At 44.4% G+C, this 21,701-nt stretch overlaps 2 protein-coding genes across 4 annotated transcripts in view; one reads left to right on the forward strand and one right to left on the reverse strand.

The window, feature by feature from the left end:
* The window catches only part of PTER (phosphotriesterase related), a 97,553-nt gene that overhangs the window by 70,531 nt on the left and 5,321 nt on the right, over positions 1-21,701 (forward strand). The window contains exon 5 of one of the 3 annotated variants that reach the window (XM_060192226.1): positions 11,731-12,273. The exons of the other annotated variants lie outside the window; for them this stretch is intronic. Within the exon in view, the coding sequence (XP_060048209.1) occupies positions 11,731-11,755 (25 nt within the window). The 3' untranslated portion in view covers positions 11,756-12,273. Of the gene's footprint in view, positions 1-11,730; positions 12,274-21,701 lie in introns of those variants that run through there. 3 annotated transcript variants of the gene reach the window in all.
* On the reverse strand, positions 162-9,629 carry C1QL3 (complement C1q like 3). Its single transcript, XM_007526174.3, has 2 exons — positions 8,299-9,629; positions 162-2,840 (listed from the first exon to the last, which is right to left on the reverse strand). The coding sequence occupies exons 1-2, from the start codon at positions 8,884-8,886 to the stop codon at positions 2,661-2,663; spliced, it is 768 nt and encodes a 255-aa protein (XP_007526236.1). The 5' UTR covers positions 8,887-9,629; the 3' UTR covers positions 162-2,660.

Below are 21,701 nucleotides of genomic sequence, written 5' to 3' on the forward strand. Positions count from 1 at the left end.
TACAGTGCCCACCCAACTATATATGCATATACTAAATGAAATGTGTTGCCTTTGACTTTCTATATTCAATTTTAGTATGGATTTCGTTGTTATGAAAAGTTCTCATGACAGTTTTCAGGTAACAGTACTAACTGGTACAAATTCAATCTTAAAAGTCAAAATATATTACATAATATAGTTTAATGAATCATTACATTTATAATAACAAAGGCCACAATTTAATCAATAAGATATAATGCAAAAAAGAGAAATGTTTGCCTTATATATATTCCCTTTATTTCCTTTACCTTGGGCTTAAACAGAGAAACTAAAGCTTATTTCTTCTGCAAAGAAAAGGTCAGACCTATTAGAAATGACGGTTTGACTCTAAAGCCTATTCCTTAAAAGGTACAGAGACCTGATTTTGATGTAAATAAAGCCAATTTTCTTTAAAGAAAAAAACTCTTAGTTGATATGCACTGCCTGTTTATAAATGAACTTTTGGTTGAATCCTCACTTGTTAACTTTTGGTTGAATCCTCACAAGCAAACAAAAAAATCTCTAAGTTCTTATTGACAACTCCTTTTAGATAAATACATATTGTCAAATAGAAATCAAATTATTTTGATTCCTTTAGGAATTATCTTACCTATCAGAAGAGCCAAATTAAAGCAGAAATTATTCCTAATGAAGAGACTGTTTGCACCAGATAAATCATGGCAGGTCCTCAGACCAAGCAAAGCAAACCACAACTTCGGACAGGAACACAATGCGTAACTCTTTTGGGAAGTTAAGATTTGCTAAACAAAAGATATTTCTATGGCTCAAAGATGATAGTGTTTTCTGTAGATTAAAATACACAGTGCCAAACAGAAGTGAGCCAGAACAAGCTAATTCCTTTAAATGCAAATGTCCTTCATCAGTTAAAAGAGAGAGTAAATTTTTAAATCTCTTATTTTTGATATCCACTCAGCAGAGACTTCAAAGGCAACTGAGAAAGAAACAGATTTTTCATCATAACAGTGAAAGTTGTCTGGTAGTTAGGATATATCAACATGCATTTTTAAATCTTTTTCTTAGATTAAAGAGCTGACTTTGGGCAGTGTGATGTAACCAAAGTAAGAGGATCTGCATTAGTCTCCAAATCTACTGCACTATATTGGCTTCAATTTACCTGGGGAGCAGGAGGAGAAAGAAAGAAATTGATAAATCAAATGCATGTAATTTATAAACATAGCAACTTCTGTTTTGCTTCTGCAGTCCTGGTAAGAGCAGCCTGCCTGCCAGAAGATGCACTACAAGTATTGATTGGTAGATGCTAATAAAGAAACCATAACCTTAGTTTACAGTCACAGGGCATATAGGGCATTTTAACTTAATATAATTTTCTGGGTATAATTTTCTTACAGTCATGTAGTTTCTTTGATACTTCATATATATTTTGTCATTCAAAATAGATTTCATTCCAAAATAAGTCAAATAATTTATATGTGTGTGCACATATACATATTTTTTAAAGTAAATGTTTGTGGCTGCATAGCCACTCTGCCTATGGTCTGCAGCCATATGTATATTATATTTCATCTTACAAGTATATGTGTATGTATGTATATATGTGTTAGATGAAATGCTACATATATGTAGCAAACATTTGTATAAAATATATACACTTGTCATACTAGTTATATGTGGAATTGTTCATTTTGAAATAACCTTGGGCCACTAACAGGTAGTAACTGTTGGAAGGCCTTACTTAATGTCCCCTTGGCAACACATGTAGTAGCTCAAATTAAACCTTTGTGCATTGGGTTATGAATAATCTTTTGTTCCAAAGAAGGCAAAATGCTTCAGTCTGATTTAACACCAATGAATAAAATTCTCTGACTTTCCAAGTCAATCTAAATGTATTCTACTGACAAAATGGACACAGAGGGGATTTTCTAAATACCATACATAGTTACACATTTTCACACTAAGAAGATAATCCTATGATACAACTGCAAAGATTTCTACCTTTAAAGACTATCACTAGAAAAGAGAGGGGGGAAATTCATAAGAAAAAGAAAAGGTGAAAATGATCCGTAGGCTTGGGAATTCCCTCAGATCCAGAAAAGTCCAGGTTAAGGCTTGAAGTTGAATCATTCCCATGTCTAGCTCTAGAGCTAACAAGAATACAAGGCAAACAATTTCTTTGGGGACAAGCAGCATTAATTCAATCAGACCTTCTCCTGCAGGGTCAAAATCATTCTGCCCCCACACTATGAATGGATTCCAAATATCATAATAAGCAGGTAAACTCACGAGAACCAAAGCTGACATATGGATAAAAGCAGCAAGATCACAGTACACCAAAGTATCATATATATTGAAGAAATAATTCAGTGTCTTAGATTTCTCTATAAAAATTTGTGATCTATATAGGACGTCATTCACATGGACACTAACGATAACGAATATTTGCTTTGGCGGTAGAGGATCACACATCTGCTTATCTTGCTTTTAATATTTTTTTTACACAATGTTTCTGAGTATACAGATGTGAGTCAGGTAGCACTGGATTTCCCCACATATACACAATGGAGGCGCCCCACAACTGACATCCCCTGGGGATCTCTGCTTCACAGACACGAGCCAGCCAAATCCAGAGTCCAAACTCAGCGTGGAATTAAGCTTCTGTCTCATCAGTCAGCATAAATGATAAATCCAGAGAATGTGCTGTATTTGTTGTTGTTTCCTCCATGGGCTTTCCCGCCGTCTAACTTGATGTAGACTTCATCTCCTGGCTCCAAGTGAAGAACCACACTGTTGCTGGCATAGTCGTAATTCTGATCGGCGTCTTGGGCGATTGCACTAGCACGCACCTACACAAAAGAGAAAGGAATTAGAACTTGTCAATTTCTCTCTCTCTCGTTCTCTGGCATTCACACAGCATCTCAAACAGACTTTGTACTGCAGCCTAGAACTTGACACAGAACATCCACCTTGGTCTGGGAGCTTCATGAGGAGATCTCTGGGACAGTTTCAACTACATTGCTGGGAGGAGGGGAGGAGAAGCTAAGTGTCTTCTTGAAGGATGCTTCTCAAATCTTTGCTGATTCTTACGTTACAAACAGTGCACAACTTATTCCCTTCCTAAATCACTAGGAATGCAATTCATTGAATGCCTGTATTCTCGCATTTCTTGACATAAGAATATCATTAATATTTTCTACATTTCAGTTTAAGCTAACCAGTGATACTCCAGCCAGATGTCTGGAAGCCTAGAACATAAGTCAAAATTGGAATTGGTTCCCATGATTACTAGAGATGAGATCCACAGAAGACAAAGACTCAGAAATACCAACCTTCTAACTCTGCAACACACTAGGGAGTGGTGGGGATGCGGGGTATGGGGGAGGACACAGAAGAAAGCTTTTTGATTTGGAGTCTTTGAGACCTTATTCAAGTGAAGTCCCTTTTACCAGGTGCTTAAGTAGATCTGGCTCTATCCAAGTTTTCAGAGTTCTCTCATATCTGTGTCCTTTCTTTTCAGCTAATTATGATAGGTACACTTGAATCAGTTATTTAATCTCAACATATCTATAAGTTGAAGAACTAAAGTTGTGTGATTCAAGCTCTCTAAACTTCCTAAGTGATCTGCATGTATGTATTCCCTGTAATATTTAGATAGAGTCCAAATCTGTGGTTTGCTTTGAGCTGGGGTTTGCTTCTAACCTATGCATGTTGAGCCTGTGATCTCATTAGTGAGTTGACAGACATTTGCAAATAGCCAAACCACCTATCATATCAACTCACACGGACATCCTACCACATATTCAGCTCACATTAGGTCTCAGTCATATTGATACATTTTGATTCTCCCCTGGAAAATCTTTCAACAGGCAGACTTGCATTTGATTTATTTCCATAAAACATCTTCTACTTTGTGGCTTGTTTCTGTTGTACCCTAATGATATTTTTCCCAAATAGCATAGCAAAGTGATTTAGTGGTTTTGTAAACCTGTACTAGTAATAATGCATGGCTTGGGGTACAATAGGCTGGGTTTTATCACTTGGCAAAATGAGGGAAATGAAATGTCAGGAATTTTCATGCACTCCTTTCAAAATTTAAATGACAGGTTTTCAAATTAAATTTTCATGTGGTGTGTTCTTGCATTAATGCTGAAATGTTAAAAAAGGAGAAGGCTCTTTGACACTGCTGAACTAGTAAAGTAATTTGAGTAGTATTTAAATTTTTTTCTCTCTGTATATCACATAGCCAAAGGAGAAAAGGGCTTAAAGGATTAAGAATTGCTTAACACTGCTAACTGACATAAATAGAATGAAAGTAATATATACCATGTATTTAAGCTCAGAAGCACTGGCTCAAAAGGATACACCAATTTAGTGAGGTGATCTGTTTTGACCATTAAGGAATAATACAATTTAAATAATAATAATAATACTTCCCGAGAATTAGTCATAAGTTTGTAGTAGTTGAATGCTCTGATTCATTAATTTCATCTAGCTGTTAATTCTGGGGGTGGGGAGACTCTCCAAGGAAGAGAGTTCTCTTTTGACCTGATATTTTCATGTGTGGATTTTTAATGGGTGAGAAAAAATTAAAATGCAAACTAGTAATTCGATATATTAGTAATATATTAATTAAAGATCAATCCAAAGTAAGTTTCACAGCTATTATTAAGAACCAGATGCACATTGCATTTGGTGCATTTGGTGCAGTATATGGGTATTGTGCATTGAGGCTTTTCTCTGTAGGAAGGCATATGAGAAGCAGGACTCAACAAAACCACTGAATTTAGAGATCGTAATCTTACATAGATACATATATAAACATGTATAGGTAATGTAGTTTTTATTCTATAAGGAATAGCGATAACCCATGTAAATGTCATCACTGTCAACTCAGTAGGTGAGACCATAAACATCTGCAAATGCATTAGTGTGATTCCAAAGACTGGAAGGTTACCCTAAGATTCCTTTGTTGGATAAAGCCAATGTGGCTGCTTTTTAATGAAAGTGCTTCTTAAGCTTTTAGCCTATACTGGACTATAAGACTTTCCCAATTAGAAAACTGCTTTACCCCAGTGTACTTTGCCTAATTTTCACATGCCTGTTGACCAGACCATACTCTAAAAGTAAAATGGGAATTGAAATTTCAGACTGTAAGATCTAGCTCTGTGACTTTCGACAATTCTTCCTTTAAGCCATCAAACTATTGAGGAAAGTAATGCATCTACCCTGGAGGCTATTTTCAGGTTCCTAAATGTGCACTGGTTTCAGCATTTTCTCTGGAATAAGATGCATCCTTTCTTCAGCCCCATGTACTCATCTCTACATAGATGCACTCTAATATCTTTTCATATTGTAAGGTAACTATTTAAATTCTGCTTAGACTTTAATACTGGTTTTCAGCTCCCTGCCCCCCCATTAACTCATTTGACATTCCACTAATTTCTCTGATAAACAAATTGCAACACACAGACTCTTCATTCTTGCCAATATATTTCACATACACTGGCGCTATAACTAATAAATTCTCAGAGTAAAAATGGGATTCTAATTGTTTTATAGTTCAAATCCTGAACCCATTTTCATGTTTATTCCACTGGCTTGTTATACTGCTACTGCAGTGTTTATGTTCATCATTTTCTCTTTGAGTTTTCTGCAAAAAAAAAAAAAGTATATGGACATATTAAAAACCTTCCCTGTCTCTCAGTAAAGCTACTTGAGTTTAAGTTTTTCCCTCTAATATGCACTGTCATGGGCTCTCAACAAAGATTCAGTTTGGGTTGATGGTTTCACGGGGAATCTGAGAACCATGGCCTCTTAGTGGCATGTTTGTGAGAATGCAATAGGCTATGCAGCTTCAGCATTACCTCATTATGGGGGCTTATCATTAAAGACAATATTTATGGTAACATTTGCTAATTTAATTAATTGCTACTGATGTTCTCCTAATTTCATTTTCTTTGTACTTCTGTGCAACCATAAACAAAAGGTTAAGTGGCACATCAGGTTAATTTACTGGCCATTGATGTTCCCATCTGTGATCCTGCATTTAACACAAAGCATAAATAAAAATGGTGCTCAGATGGTTATGGTCCAGGGAGACTCTTCTGTCTTAGCACAGACTGCATTTTTTAAGTTTAATTTTTGTATATCGCAAAATCCACTTAATCCATGGACAGTGAGGAGGGTCTTTTAGACTTTGTCTTTTATGAAAACAAATTAGGTCAGGTCAGCTCCAAGAGGTGGATGCCACTTTGAGAAGTGATCAGACAAGAGTATAGCTGAAAATCAAGGGTAAAGCATCTATTTAGTAGTCTTAAGAAACAATTTGGGAAGATTTCTCTTTCATAACCACTGTCTGCAGACCAGACTTCGCAAAATATTGTCGTGATCTTCTTCGAAATCAGCTCGTGCTGAACGCGGTAATAATTTGTTTGCAGCTATTCACTATTTTCCCCCCTAAATTACTTGTTGCACATCTTTTACAGAAGTAGTAGCTTAATAATGCCAGTGAAAAGCACCATACAGTATCAGGTCCAGTCTTTTGCCTCATTTTTCCCCCTGGTCCTCACGCTAGAATGATACAAAGAGGGCAAGCACACTCCAGACAATGACATAATTTAAAAACCAAAATGCACACAGACACCTAACCTGAAATGATTTTCTTGGCATCCATGTAACATGCCTAGTCTCTGCAGTCTAGACAGGAACAATGCAACTAACTGAAGTGTCCCTTTCTGTGAGTGTGTGTGTGTGTTTCTAAGCAGTTGCAACTTGCAGACATTTAGAGATTTGAGTGTTGCCATACATTATGCTGATAAAGCTTAAATCTTGCTCCATTTTAATTTTCACATCTAAAAACACCTCTTCTGCCCACTAGCATTTTCCAGATCTAATGTTTGAGTCAGAAGACAACCAATTTGTAAATAAATAGGCGCCTCATGGCTGCCTACTGAGGGGTCCTTTCCTAAGCCATTCTGTAAAGATGACACAATGGTTCTATTTTAGTACTGTGAGTCATGCCCTTTGGAGCCATTTACCTATAACTACCCCCTTGCTCTCTGAATAACTTTATCTTAATATTATTTTCGTGCATAATAGTTATATTCAACAACTCTGTGCCTCCCACTGGCTATTTGTTGCTTTGCTTGTTTTTGTTCTGTGACTCCTGAGGGTCCCTTAAGCTATTTTCTTTTTTGAGATTCCTTTAGCAGGGAGGGTGGTGGAAAGGGGAAGGAATGGAACCTTTTGTGCTTTCTCTTCTGTGGTTAGATTTGTCTTGGAAAGCATTCTGATGGGGGGGGGGTGTTTAGAAGAAATCCTGTCTTGGGGATGTTTGACAGAAGCCTGGATTCTATCTTACAATGTCCGGAATTCCCCGGAGTGAATGACTCCTGCTGAGAGGAGTGTTCCCTAAACCACCCAGAAAGCAAAGTTACTGTCTCAGCTCTCAACTCAGCCTATTTGGCTGCAAGGCTACACTCTGAGCGGCTGTTGATTCTGGGGATGCGGAGTCTGATTACATTTTGAGGTGCTTACAACTATGGTTTTCCTCCTCTGAGTAAGAGATCAGACAATCGGTTTGGCAATGACCCTAAAGTTCTCATACAAACGGTCAAGTGGCACCAGCAGGAAACTGCAGCCAGGTGGTGGCTGTCCTAGCTAAGCAGTTGGGGAGAGCAAGTCCCCAGGACTATTTCATAGCCGAGGCCTTGGCCTCAGGGCAGGCCCCAGCCTGGGTGCCTCTGGAAAACTGTCCCCGCAGGTGCTAGGCACACAGTCCCCTGCTGGGTGCTGGCCCCTGCCCGCACTGCCACCTGCCCGCCCTCCTAAGCCAGGTGGAGTTTGTGTTCTGCGTGTGAGCGCGGGTTGCATCATTTACACCCAGGAGCTTCAACTTTTCCCCTTTTTGTTTTCAACACCCATTACCTCTCCACCTGTTCCTTCTCCATCCGCTGAAAACTAAGCAACTTGAACTTGGCTCCCTGTGGTTTCCCGGGACCCTCGCGGCTGGGTCCCTTCTCTCTCCCTCCGATTTCTCACCCTGGCACCCCCATTCTGCACTCTTCCAGCCCTAGTCTTTCAGGCAAAGCTTGAGCTGCACCTTGTGCTGCTGGGGTCCCGGGGCTCGGTTCTTTCCGCCCCCTCCCGAGTGGCGCTCAGCCTGGGCCCGGGTGCTGGGCTGGGGAGCAGCCTCTGCACGCCCCGGGGTGACCTCTTGGGCGCAGGACCCCCGTCTCCGCCTCCCCCTCCCCCGGGTCTCCTCCCGCGCCGCGCGGCGCACCCACCTGGTCGCGCTCTGCTCACCTGGTTGTTCTTGCAGAGATCGGCCCACATGCTGGTGCCGTCGCCCCCCCGCATCAGGACGTGGTAGGTGAAGAAGTAGATGCCGGGGATGGAGCAGGTGAACTTGCCCGTGGTGGGGTCGTAGTGGTTGCCCAGGTTGGTCACCACGTCGTCGAACTTGAGCACCTCGTAGCCTTCGTGCTGCCGCTTGAGGCCGGCGTAGAAGGCGATCTTGGGCACCGTGCTGTAGGTGGCCGCGCTGATGGCCCCGGCCGCGCTCAGCCCCGGCGCCCCCGGCGGGCCCGGCAGCCCCTGACGGCCCGGCTCGCCCTTCTCACCCGGGGGGCCCACGGGGCCCGGAGGTCCCGGTTCCCCGGGGGGGCCCCGCGGGCCCGCCTTGCCCGGCCGGCCGGCCTCGCCTTTGGGGCCCTGGATGAAGGTGGGCAGCGACTGCATGAGGCCGCGGTCGGGCGTGGCGGCCGTGCTGGGCGCCTTGGTGCCGCCATAGGGGTCGCAGACCATGCGGCAGGTGCCCAGCATCTCGTAGTGCGCCGACGTGCCCGCCGAGCTCACCAGCACCGGGATGAGGATGACCAGCAGCAGCACCATCACCACCCCCAGCGCCCCGGCGGCTATCAGGCGCCTCCTGCTGCCCACCAGCCGGCTCAGCGCGGGGCGATCCTCTTGTCTGCCTTTGGACAAAATTTTGAAGGTTGGGCGGGGACCTTCTCAGAGCCGAAAACACGAGCTCCTGCGAGCCCCAGAGTGCCCCCGGCCGCTCCCTCCTGAGCGCGGGGCTCCCGCTCGGCTCCCCCCGCGGCGGCGGCGGTGGCGGCGGCGGGGCGCTCGGACGCGGAGTGACTGGAGCCGGGTCCCGAGCTGGGTGGGGGCGGGGTGCGGGTGCGGGTGCGGGGTGCGGGCTCCCGGGGGCACCTGTGGCTGAGCCGCCTCGCCGGCCTCTCTGGCCGGCCGCTCTCACTTTTATGCCGCCGCGGCCGCGATCGACTTTTCCTGATGTGCCGACTGCGCTGGTTCCCCGCAACTTCCCGCCCGAAGTTGCCTTCTGCTCCCTCCCTCCGCCGCCGCCGCCGCCGCCGCCGCTCCTCTGCGCTTGCCCTGCCCGGGCCCCAGCCCCTGCCCGGGCCCCTGCCCCAGCCTTCGTTTCGCCTTCTTCCTCTGCACACGCCGCCGCTCAGTGAGGCGCCCCCGGAGCTCCGCGGGCCGCGGTGAGCGGGGCCAGGCCGCCCCCGGAGCCGGGGGTCTGCGGGGTCTGCGGGGTCGACGCGCGGGAGCTGTGCGCACAGCCGGGCAGGAGCCTCGCTGCCCGGAGCCGAGCGCCAAGGAGACTGAGCGCACACGCGGCCCGGGCACCACCTGCCAGCAGAGAGGAGGCTGACAAACGCGCGCCCGAGCAATTTATAGGCAGCCCAGGCGCAGAGGAAGGGGAGCCGCTTTGGCATCTCCTTGCAGCATCTGCTCTGCTCATCCCACTCAGACAGAGTTTGGCATTACTCTGACAATGTGGTTTTTTTTTTTTCCCTCTCTCTCGGCCTCCCCCCCCCCCCGCCCCCTGCACATGTATGCACAGTGCTCTTTCTTTCCCTTGCGGAGTCCTGGCCATGGCAGGACCCGGGGGGGGGGGGTGTCAGCATCCTCTGGACTCCAGGGTCACACCTGAAGCCCCCTGGCTCCCTACTGCCTGCAGCCACAGCCAAAGGATGGGGTGAGGGCTGAAAGGAGGGGCTGGCTCTCCCACCATGGGGCCTGCAGGTGCTGTCTCTGAGATGCCACTTTGAAGAGTGCAGGGCCCTCTCGCATTTGCCAGATGGCAGATGTGATTTTGTTGTAACCTTACAGGCTTTCCTTCTAGAAGGAGGCGAGATGTTAGTTACGCAGAGCCCTGGCAATGAAATGTGTCAAAGGGCCAAAGGACATGTCCCAAGGATTTTTCTGTGGGCAGGTCCACCTCGGCAAAGGGGCGGGGCTGGGTCTTTGCACAAGTGCCACAAATGTTGAGTGCACATGAGTGTGAGCAAGCCACTGCCACTGAGCCTGGGGTTGCAGCCCCCAAGGGCGCTCCAGGCAGGGGGAAGAATCAATGGCCAGAATGTCTGCAGAAGTGCCAAGCTAAAAGCTGGTAGCCAGATATTTTCCTATAAGTCCTCTCCCCCAACAGTTCCTACAACTATGATGGGGGAGAGGGGTAAGGGAATATGAGAAAGGAGAGCCCTTCCCCCACCATAGGAAAACGAGAGAAAGAGCCTGAATTGATAATATTAATAGACACACACCCCCAGAAACACACACCCAACATGTGAGGCAAGTTATCCCACCAAGGCACCCACAAGACACACCAGAACAGCTTGAAATAAACAAGGAGGATTGATTTGTAAATCACACTTGTGTATTCTGGAGCAATGGATGTCAATCAAATATGGGTGACATTTGCTTGTCAATACTGGGATGATGGTTGGGAAGAGGATGACTTATCACATCAGGGTGAGAATCTGAAATGAGCAGCAGGGACAAACAGGGCTACAGCAAGCAAACAATACCATTCCCAGTGACAGCAGGGAGGCCTGTGATCCCTCTGCAGTCTCCATGGCATGGGTGCCCTTCCCCTGGGCCCACACCCTGCCCTGCATGGACTGTTTCCTCCTCTCTTTCCTACCCTCTGTTTCAGAACACAGTAAAGTCAAATGAGCAGACAGAAGGAAACCAAGATTCACTGATCCTTTTAGAAGGACTGTCAGAAGCTCCTTCAGGTCTTTCCAGGGAGGATTCACACGTTGCCAAGGGTTCTGGGTTGGCCTGGTCTCCACACTCTCTCAGGCTGGCTGCCCAGACACCCACTGTCCCCTGCCTAGAAAACAGCCCTGCCCACGTCCCAGACCTCTCACTTTTATTTCAGGGCAGTGGTTTTTATAAATATATGTCTGTCTCTTGGGCATAATTATACATCTATTTCAGAATGGTTTTGTTCATAAAGCTACTTTATTTTTATTGTGAAAGAGGCCAGAGGACTGTTCCACCATTTTTGTTGTTGCTTTCATTTGACACGAGATTGAACACAGGGTCTCACATATACAAGGCCTGCCCTCTCCTGCCAAACCACACACAATCTGCCCTGATTGCATATATGTTTAAGCACCAAACATGTAGGAAGTTCTTTCTCCAGCACAGTAGTTATTTTACCAACAGTTTCTAGGTAGGTCGTTCATCTAGGGGACAAAATAGTCAGGTGTAGTGTTATCAATGAAGAATAATTTTTGAACAAAATAAGCACCAAATTGTCAAAATCTGTCAGACCTCTGATTGCTAAGGAAAATTCAATGCAGGATGAAAGAAAAGTTTTTAAAAAGTGGATGGAGTACATCTATACATACATACATTCTCATCTAAACCTTTAGATAGGTACATGGATGTACCCACTGAAGAATGTTCACTTTGCAGACACAGTCCTGAGATGTGGGGCTGAGAGCAGACCCAGAACCATGTCATGAGCTCCCTAGGAAGCTCTGCAGCATGGCACCAACACAGCCCAGCCCAAGACCCACAGGATCCTGCTACCAGTACTGGAGTCTTTCCTCTTCTACTTCCTCTGATGCCACCAAAGCAAGGAAGGCTCTAACATCTTAAAGTTCGACTGAGATTGGGAAGATGCTCAGTGTGTACCATTCATAATGAAGAAGGTCCCCTGGCTGATCCCCCTCTTGCTGTGGGCTGAGCAAAGCTGCTAATGCACAACACCTGACTTTGCAGTGAAATAAATTGAAGTCATGCCTTCCTTTCCTTGCCTCTAGAAATGTCCCTCCTATGGACTTTGGGGAAAGTTTCCACCCAAGACTGTTGGGGGAGGGGGGCGTTACAGAGACACTTATGACTGCATGCTGCCACTTTCCACTGCATGGATTTCTCAGAAGGTTCTCTGGAAAGTTACTCACGCATCAGCTTTTATTCTGACAGTTTGAATAAACCATCTGATATGGCACATTACTCATCGTCTCTATATGTATATAATAATAGAAAATGTGTCAATTAAAGAAATATTTTGCTTCTCTCCAGTTCTCATCAGAGAGACCATGCTTGCGTTCTCCCTCTCCTGTTCAGTATTAATTTTGGAAGGAGGCCTGGGAATCTAATTCTCACACCCCTTCTGAGTCATTTCTCAACAACATGCCAGGTCCCCAATTCCCATTCCTTCTGCACCCGGGCCTCAGGGACCTTTCTGATGATGAAGTCAAACCTGAGAACTCATGATCTGAGTTGGGTGGTGAGCCTGTGATTTTCACTCTTCCCACATTCTTTCCATCTCTTGTGGAGAACTCAGGGGCTCCTGCACTCACACACACCCCCAAGCCAAACTCCACTATCCACTCATCTTTGCCCAGCACCCCCAGGCAGCAACATAGCCCCACATAGGACTCTTACCAGGCAAAAACACACACCCTTAGTTAGGAGATTCATGTCCAAATCCAGAAACATGTAGCTAGGGACAACTTTTTGTACAAAAGGGGGAAAATGAGCAAACCCAAGGACCATCTAGAGAAAGAGGCATTCAATGTCTGTTTTTAGAAAGGGGCTGGATAAGCTATTTACGTTTGATTTCTGGGTCTCTGAATTACGGTATTTGAGGAGCCTTGACTAAAGAACTGTAGGGCCTTTGTGGAGTTATGTAAGGAAGCAGAATTATCTCTTGCCTTTGGAATCACATGAGTCTCCATTTTAATTATGGCTTCCTCATTTAGTAGGTTTGGAATGCTATTTAGCCTTCCTGAGACTTAATATCCTTCTCTGTAAAAAGAAAATAATACCGATACCTATATCATAGGGGTGCTTGAAGATTGAGTTAACAATGACACCCAAATTGTAGCAAGAATCCCAGTACACATCAGCTCTCAGCTTAGCTTACTGTAGGACTCCTGAGGAGTGTATGTGTGAGTGAACTGGATGGTAAAGTTCAAGACCTCATAAAAGGAGCTATAGACAGATGGTCAATGTTCACATGAGTGACACCAAGTAAAGACCATTATAGACTTAGACAATGGAAGATAGAACACTGGACGTTCTCTCTTCAAGTGTCCAATGCATACTCTTTCATAAAAATAAAAAGAGGGGAAAAACTTGAAAACACAGGTCACTTCACCCTTCTCCAAAGCAGGGAAGCAGTTTCATAGTGAGGTCACTTGAATTCACTGTGCTTGATAGAACACACTTTAAGATTTAGAACCCAGCAGGAAACATCAGAAGGTTGCTCTTTGTCCTCTGGAAGGTTTGTGTCTAATAATCATTGAGCTAGTTATTCTGGAAGGATTTCTTTGGATGGTGACTTTCCACAAAGTCATACAGAGAGGGCTGCTCTCTCTAGTCAGTCAGAAGAGCAATCACTCAGGAGACCCAGTCACAACCATAATCACTAGGGGGTTTTCAACAGAGAAGAAAGAAATTTGGCAGAAAGCTAGTTTGGCAGGTATACTGCCTGAAAATGATGGACTAGGCAAGCAGAGATGTGAGTTAGCACATTACTCAAGAACCTGTAACAATGGATAGCTTCGAGTTAGTGTTCAATTCTTGCTCTGTTGATGCTTAGAAGGATGACATCTCTAGCTTAGATATGATACTTGCCATGGGCAGAATGTTTGGTTCCTGGGACTCTACTTGATCTAGAGCTGAAGGGAACATTAAAAAGAGACCAAAAAGCTCATGCAAGTCCTCCTAAACTGCAATTATGATTACTCAAGTCATCAGAAGAAGACAGGTGAATTCAGGAAATTCAGAACAGTTGCCATCAGTTACAGGCAGTGAGTGAGCCTGGGATGCATTGGATCAACCTTCCCGTGGTGCATCTCGTGAGTACCCATTCATTGGGGAAACTGACGATGCTTCCTAGCCGACTGAATCCACATGGATCCCAGTCACTTTCAAAGCCAGCTACAAGCAGCTACATCAGGCTCAACCTGACGCTGTTGACTGGCTACGGAAGAAGGGCAAACGCTAGAAGAAGAAGTGAGCTACCATAGGGACACAGCTGAGAAATTGTGCAGCAGACAAAGCAACCGGGTTGGCAGTGATAAGAACTGTGATAAGTGTAGTAACCTTAGTGTGTGTGTGTGTGTGTGTGTGTGTGTGTGTGTGTGTGTATCCAATATATATCAATACATAAAGTCATATGTCTATATATGGAGGGAAGAGAGTGTGAGAGGGAGAGACAGAGACAGATATGGAGAGAGAAAGAGAGTGGAAGAGACCACAGGATTGAAGGTTTTTTTCAATGCAGTGGGGGCTGGGCTTGAACGTGGGTTGTATACATGGCAAAGCAACACACTATCCAAGTGAGCTATTTTGCTGCCCCCTTACTGTTTTGTTTTTAAAAAGTTAATAGCAGCATGTATTCAGAGAGCAGAGGTTGGAGAATCACCAAAAGAGCCAGATCCTGCCAAGGGCAGCTAGTATTCAAGTACCTGGTTCTGAGAGCATCAAATTGGAGGAGCATCCATACCAAGTGAAGACACACACTGCTCTACTCCTAGGTGAGTGAGACTCCAGCAAAGGTCACCTACCTTCAAATAAGAACAGGATGTCCTACAAACAGATATCCCTTGGGAGTCCTGACACAAATTGACACATCAGCTTTTTCCTAGTACTGGCAATCTCTTGGGAACAGTGTATCTATTTATACAGCCATAATCCTAAAAAAATAAATTGTGGAAGTACTTTAGATCTGTGATAAGTTGGAGGGGAGGTGGAAACAAAATTAACCAATTATGTATCCAGTGAAAGTGGTTGTACGCTTCAGTGTTTCTCATGGAGAGCAGGTGCCAACATTCATAACTTCATTCACTGCTTTCTCTTTCCCTGGAAAAGAAGGGCAGCAGGAGTCGGTCCTATCAAGGTTAGGGTCTGTGACTGTCTTTCTCCTGTATTATCAAGGTTAGGGTCTGTGACTGTCTTTCTCCTGTATTGTTCAAGGTGTAAGTCTTCCACTTGTCATCATCCACAAAGGGTGTAAGGTGTCACTAGCCCTTCTCAAGCTCATCTCCAGAAGGAAAGAGACATTCTTGGTATCTGAGCCTGGTGTTGCCTGCTGCTGCTCTGACAGGACCATTCCGACAACTTCCCAGGGACAGGCACAGAAGCAAAACTTGAATATCCAGGGATGCTTTTGTGAAAGAAAAATTTAAAATATTTTCTGTTAGGGACCTGGAGAAAGAACTCACCCAGAAGGGCTACTGTTTTACCATGTGAGCAACCAGGTTCAAGCCCTCAGGACACCACCTAGGAATAGAACCCAGGGCCTTATGCATAGTAAAGTATGTACTCTAGCTGCTAAGTTAAACCCTGGATCCAGCCCTTATCTTTTTATTTTTAAAGCTTTTATTTTGCTTATTTTTTGTATAAGAGTGAAACACCAGAGCATCACTTAGCGCTAGTGTAAGATGGTGCTGGGTTTGAACCTGGGAATCCTGGGGCCTCAGGCATGCAAGTCTTGTGCTTTAGTGCTGAGTAGCGCTCTGCCACCTAACCACTGTATTTTCAAAATGCCTTCTTCTGTGTACATGGCAAGAGGCAGGGGATCCCCAGCATTTACTGAAAGTGAATACGAATTCCTCAAAGATTTTTGCCCAAGAAGATGATGAAAAAGACCACCTGAGTCAATGTCCTGTGCTAACCATCCCCTCCATCTGTGGGAAAGCATCCTGCCCACAGCCCTGCAGGCTGATAAGAAATAGACAGTCTATTTCTTACAGAATACAGAATAGCTGCATAAACTCTTAAACTTCACCAACTCCCTAGCAAGCACTGGGTTTCTGACAAGGACAACAAGACGTAGAAAGCAGTGCTTGATAAACAGAGATAAGAGAACTAGAGCTGGGCACAAAGGTGGACAGGTCTGCACTAGAAGTACTGCACAGATGGTGGATGGTAGACACTGCACTGCACAGAACAAAAACATTTCTGTGTACCCCAGTAACCAAGTTTCCTTCATCTCATCGTTTATAAATGAAGCATATCGGTCTCTCAGAGAATCATTCCTACCACAGGATTCAAAGGTTTCCAGTGAAGGGCAGGAAACCCAGGATACCCAGTGAAGGGAAGAAAACAGCACCTCAGATCAAAATCAAAGGCAGCTCTGCAGAGGGTGAAGACATGCTCCTCAGTGAGGGTCCCCAGCAGCCGAGCCCAGCTGAGCACAGGGACCCAGCATATCTGGAAATGCACTCCAAGAAAGCTGCCATCTTGAATCAGAGGGCCAGGCTACTCCCTGAGGAAACACAGTCTGTGAGCAAAAAACAGCGGGGATGAAGATTGGAGAGTGGAGTTCAAACCAGAAGAGGTGACAACTCATTTTCAAATAAGAATTGAAAGCGCAGTAAATGTGATCACTGGAGTGACAACCCCAGGGGAAAACAAATCCAAATAAATTCCACATTTCTGTTTCTGTTTAGTATGCAATTTGAGAAGATCAGTCAAATGTGACTTGCTGCAGGGGAAAAAAAAAAGTTGAAACTATTTGGCAGATTTTTTCCCAAGTCCTGCCTACAATATTTTGACCTGCGAATTACCATGGATTAAAGTGTTGGTTCTCACATGATGCAAACACAACCGCGAACAAATGGGAAGTTAACTAAGCCACAACTGTCTCCACTTTTGAAAACAGAATATGACTGGATATGCATTTGGTAACATATTCAAAAACACCAGGAATTGCTCAGCTAAAGAAATGAACAACTGGAGCCACCTAGAAGGTGGGCACAGTGGATAAAATTGGGTCTCCCAGGCATGAGGTTCTGAGTTTGACTCCCAGCATCACATGTGCTGGAGTAATGGTCTGGTGTCTCCTTTCTCGCACTCTGTCTTCCCTCTCCTGTCTCTCTGGTTAATGAGTAAGGTTTTTTTTTTTTTTTTTTTTTTAATTCACAACTTGAAATATACCCTTGTAAACTGCAAGCACTGAAAAACTTCTTTTCTCTCCATCTGTGTAACTGCCTACTTAGAATTAAGAGTATTTATTTCAACCATTATCATTCTTTCCTGCAGCCTAAAGTAAGTCATTGAATACAGTCTCACAGTCTCTAAAATAGAGACAAGGTAGACACTTCCAGCACTCATGAGACAACCTATGTATTTTCCCCAAGACTGTGGTCATGCATTCCTGTATGAATTTGAGTGCTTTTCATATCTTCTTACATCTACACACAAACACAGAGAAATGTACTGTGCAATGCAAATGAACTTGAAATGGGATGAGTGGATGGTAATACCCTCCCTGTGATGCATGCATTAATACCTGGAACCAAAAGCCACTCAAAAGGTAACGCTTTCCCAGCAGCAAGAGAGAGAAGGCACATTGCTCTTACAAAGCAGTAAACAGCACAGCACATAATACAAAAGGGACAAAATAAATACTCTTTCCTGACACAAAAGGGAATGGAGCCAGGGAAAGAAAAATGCAAGAGTGAATACAGGTGGTTTAAACAAGGGAACAAGCTTCTGAATGAGAGAGAAGAATGACTTGCTGGTTTACTTTCCTTGAGGACTCTGCCACCAGCTTTCTTAGAATAACTCCAGCTTCCAATATGGCAGCATGTAAAAGTTCAGCGTGACATTCTGTCATGGTCTCTCAGAAAGATGTGAGCATAACTAAATAAGTGGAACCCCTTAAACACCACAGCTTTACAACTTATCGGTGTGAGTTGAAAATAAGCAAGCAGGGAGAACTAAAGGAAAGATGAAAATTTGCCACTTGGGTATCTATCATCTTTTTTGATCAACTCAGAATCTGTCATTATCCTTAGTCAGTGCTCTGGTGACATGACAAATGGTGGCTCTTCCTCCTCATCAAGGACTTGGTGGGTGTGTTCTCTCAGTGGATGGCTGGGAGTGGGGCAACTCTGAATTAAAATCTTCCCTCTCAGATTGACCATGAGATTCATTTTCAGTGTCATCTACTCAATACACCCCTCCCTTTGTTTCCTGATTATTAATGTTGGACTCATTAGTGATTTAATTTTTTAGCCCCAACTGCAATTAATTTAATTATTCATTTGTGTAAAAATAAGCTCATTTTTCATCTAAAAGTAGATGAGAGCTCAGTCTCAACTGAGTGTTGTGCACCAAAGTGGCCTCTTGATGGTAGATGACATTTTAAAGGGACTTAAAGTCTTTGAGTTGAAGTAAAGAGGCCAGACACTGGCTGTGAGCAAAACCCGTCGAAAGGATGACCAAAGAAGGTTCTAGAATTCTCATCCAGCATTCTCTGACATGCTCAGAAGACGTTATCAGAAGACACTGGTGTGAAAGTTTGCTAAGCCATCTTAACAAAGAACCAAAGAATGGTGGGCTTAGGTAACAGCCATTTACATTCTTATTATTCAAAATCTACACGTCCAAGATCAAGCTGTGGGTAGGGTTAGTTTCTTCTGAGATTTCTATTTTGGTTCACAGATTTCTCTTTTGGTTCACAGGTCTTTTTCCTGTGTCCTCACATGCTCTTCTCTTTGTGTGTGTCTGTGTCCTAACCTCTACAGAACACCAGTCCCATTGGATCAGAGCCTGCATAACTACCTCATTTTAGCTAATGTCATCTCTAAAGACCTGTCTCCAAATACAGTCTCATTCTGAGGTCCTGGGGGTTAGGGCGTCAACAGGAATTTGGAGAAATCACATTCAACCCATAATTAATGATCTAGGAGAGAATTCAAGTCAGACAAAAGAACAAAGAAAATTCCAGTCGCTACCATGGCCAGGGACTTGCACTCACTGGAGACTGGAGATCTGCTCAGCATTTATAATCCAAGGTGGGCTGCGTCTGTCTTCTGCATTTCAATAGCTGCAACCTCTGAACTACAGTTATGTGCATAACTCTACTCTAAGATACCATTTCCAGATGGCTTAATGAGTCTTCCTGATTTCATGTAACCAAGAGATTTGAATGCTCATATTGATTCTGTCCATTTTTCCTTTTGAAATCACCCCTAATTAAAAAAAAAAGTTTTCCCTCTAATACTGTCTAGGGCAGGACTCATGATCACACAGCAGACTCTCAAAATAGCCTCCTGCTTGAGGTGACCACCAGCCTGTCCCCTCTCCCATTCATTCTAAAGGCAGACTTTAGATTCTTTTCCCCCAAGAGACCATGTCACTGTTCCTCTCACTTTCCAGAATCTTCAGCCTAGTTGTCTCATATTAATCCCCCAAATTCTTAACTTTACTCTTCTGCCATGTATCACTTCATATGACTCTGATTTCTGTCACTGCCAAACCAAAAATAGCCCCATCCTCTAGTGTTCATTCCCTCAGGCCCATTTTCTTACTTTCTGCAGACTGCTTAGATACATGTCCAGGCCCAAGTCTGTGCTCACATGTCCCACCTGGAATACCTTCACAGACTGCAACTTATAAGATACTAACTAATCATTCACATAAAGCTTTTGTTCAAATTTGACTTCATCAGGCATGTCTTCCCTCACCCTCTTTCTAGAATGGTTACCCTTGGATGAAGCTGTGGCTTGGTGGCTGAGTACATGCCTTGTATAGCATGCAGTCCTAGGCTCCTTCATCAGCATTCCATGAAGATAAGAAACATGGGTGGGGGAGTTGGGCTGTAGCGCAGCGGGTTAAGCACAGGTGGCGCAAAGCACAAGGACCGGCATAAGGATCCCGGTTCGAACCCCAGCTCCCCACCTGCAGGGGAGTCGCTTCACAGGCGGTGAAGCTGGTCTGCAGGTGTCTATCTTTCTCTCCTCCTCTCTGTCTTCCCCTCCTCTCTCCATTTCTCTCTGTCCTATCCAACAACGACAACAACAATAATAACTACAACAATAAAACAACAAGGGCAACAAAAGGGAATAAATAAATAAAATAACAAATACTTAAAAAAAAAAAGAGCTTCGTACACAATGGCTGCCCCATTCTTGCAATCTGTTCATATTAGAGCCAAAAAAAAAAAAAGAAAGAAACATGGGTGGTAGTGCAGCAGGTTAAGCGCACGTGATGCAAAGCGTAAGGACTGGCGTAGGGATCCTGGTTCGAGCCCCTGGCTCCCCACCTGCAGGGGAGTCGCTTCACAGGCAGTGAAGTAGATTTGCAGGTGTCTGTCTTTCTCTCCCCCTCTCTGTCTTCACCATCTCTCTCCATTTCTCTCTGTCCTATCCAGTAATGAACGACATCAACAATAACAATAATAGCTACAACAACAAGGGCAACAAAAAAGGGGGAAAATGGCCTCCAGGAGCAGTGGACTCATGGTGCAGGCACTGAGCCCCAGCAATGACCCTGGAGACATGGGCTGCTAGTGTGCTCGCCTAACCAGGTGCCCGTACCTGGGGCTGAGCCCCTGCTCACCACATGGGAGCACCTGCATAGGGGTAGGCTTCACATGCAGTGGAACAGTGCTGTTAGGTCTCTCCTCTCTCTGTCTCTCACCTTCTATCAAAAAAGGTCAATCAATCAATCAATCAGTGGGTCCATAAGGAATGTAGGAATTATGCAAGTATGGAGTCCTACCCCCCCCCCCCAAATGGTGGCAAACAAGAAAGACAAAAGTAAGCAGACCACTAAAAACAGTAGAGTAGTGCTCTGGTTCTCTCTCTCTCTCTCTCTCTCTCTCTCTCTCTCACACACACACACACACACACACACACACACTTTTATAATAAAATAAAATAGTACTCCATCAATCAAATCCTGTAACCCTGTTTTGGTCTGTGTTATAATGCTACAGTGAACTAAACAGCATCTCTATACCCACCCCACCCCTGCCTCCAGCCCAATTCCTTTGTTGACATCCTAAACCCCTGAACCCTCACAAAGAATGTGACTGTATTTGGAGATAGGGTCCTCAGAAATGTCACTGGGCAAAAAGGAGGTGATCAGGAGGACCGCATATCCTGACCAGAGGAGATTAGGGGACCAAGTGAGGCCAAGAGAGAATGCAGTCCTTGGGAAGCAGCCTGAGCTGAATTCTTCCCTGAGGCTCTGAGGAGAGTCAATACTGAGTTCAGTATCCCAACCTCCAGCACTGGACACAGTCACTGTGTGTGCTGAGATCACCTGGTCTTAATGACTTCAGATGGCAGCCTGCAAACAGCACAGGCCTGGACAGCACCTTCTAGTTTCCCTCTTCCTCCTCCTCCAGTTTGTCTGTTCCTCCCCTCACTAGAAATCAAGTCCATAATGGCAGAAACTTTCTTTTCTTTTCTTTTTTTTTTTTTTTTTTTTTTTTGCAGCATGAGGGAATGAATTCTGGGTCTCACATATGCATGATATCAGAGCTGAGAAGCCTCTCGACTATTTTCTTCTTCCTCCTCTTCCTTCTCCTCCTCTTCTTCTTCATAATTATTTCACAGTATTTTTATTTACAGGGAGACAACATAAAGAGGGAGACACATAGCAAGAGGGAAAACACCACTGCACGGCTCTAC

The sequence above is a fragment of the Erinaceus europaeus genome, chromosome 6 (genome assembly GCF_950295315.1).
Source record: "Erinaceus europaeus chromosome 6, mEriEur2.1, whole genome shotgun sequence".
NCBI lineage: Eukaryota > Metazoa > Chordata > Mammalia > Eulipotyphla > Erinaceidae > Erinaceus > Erinaceus europaeus.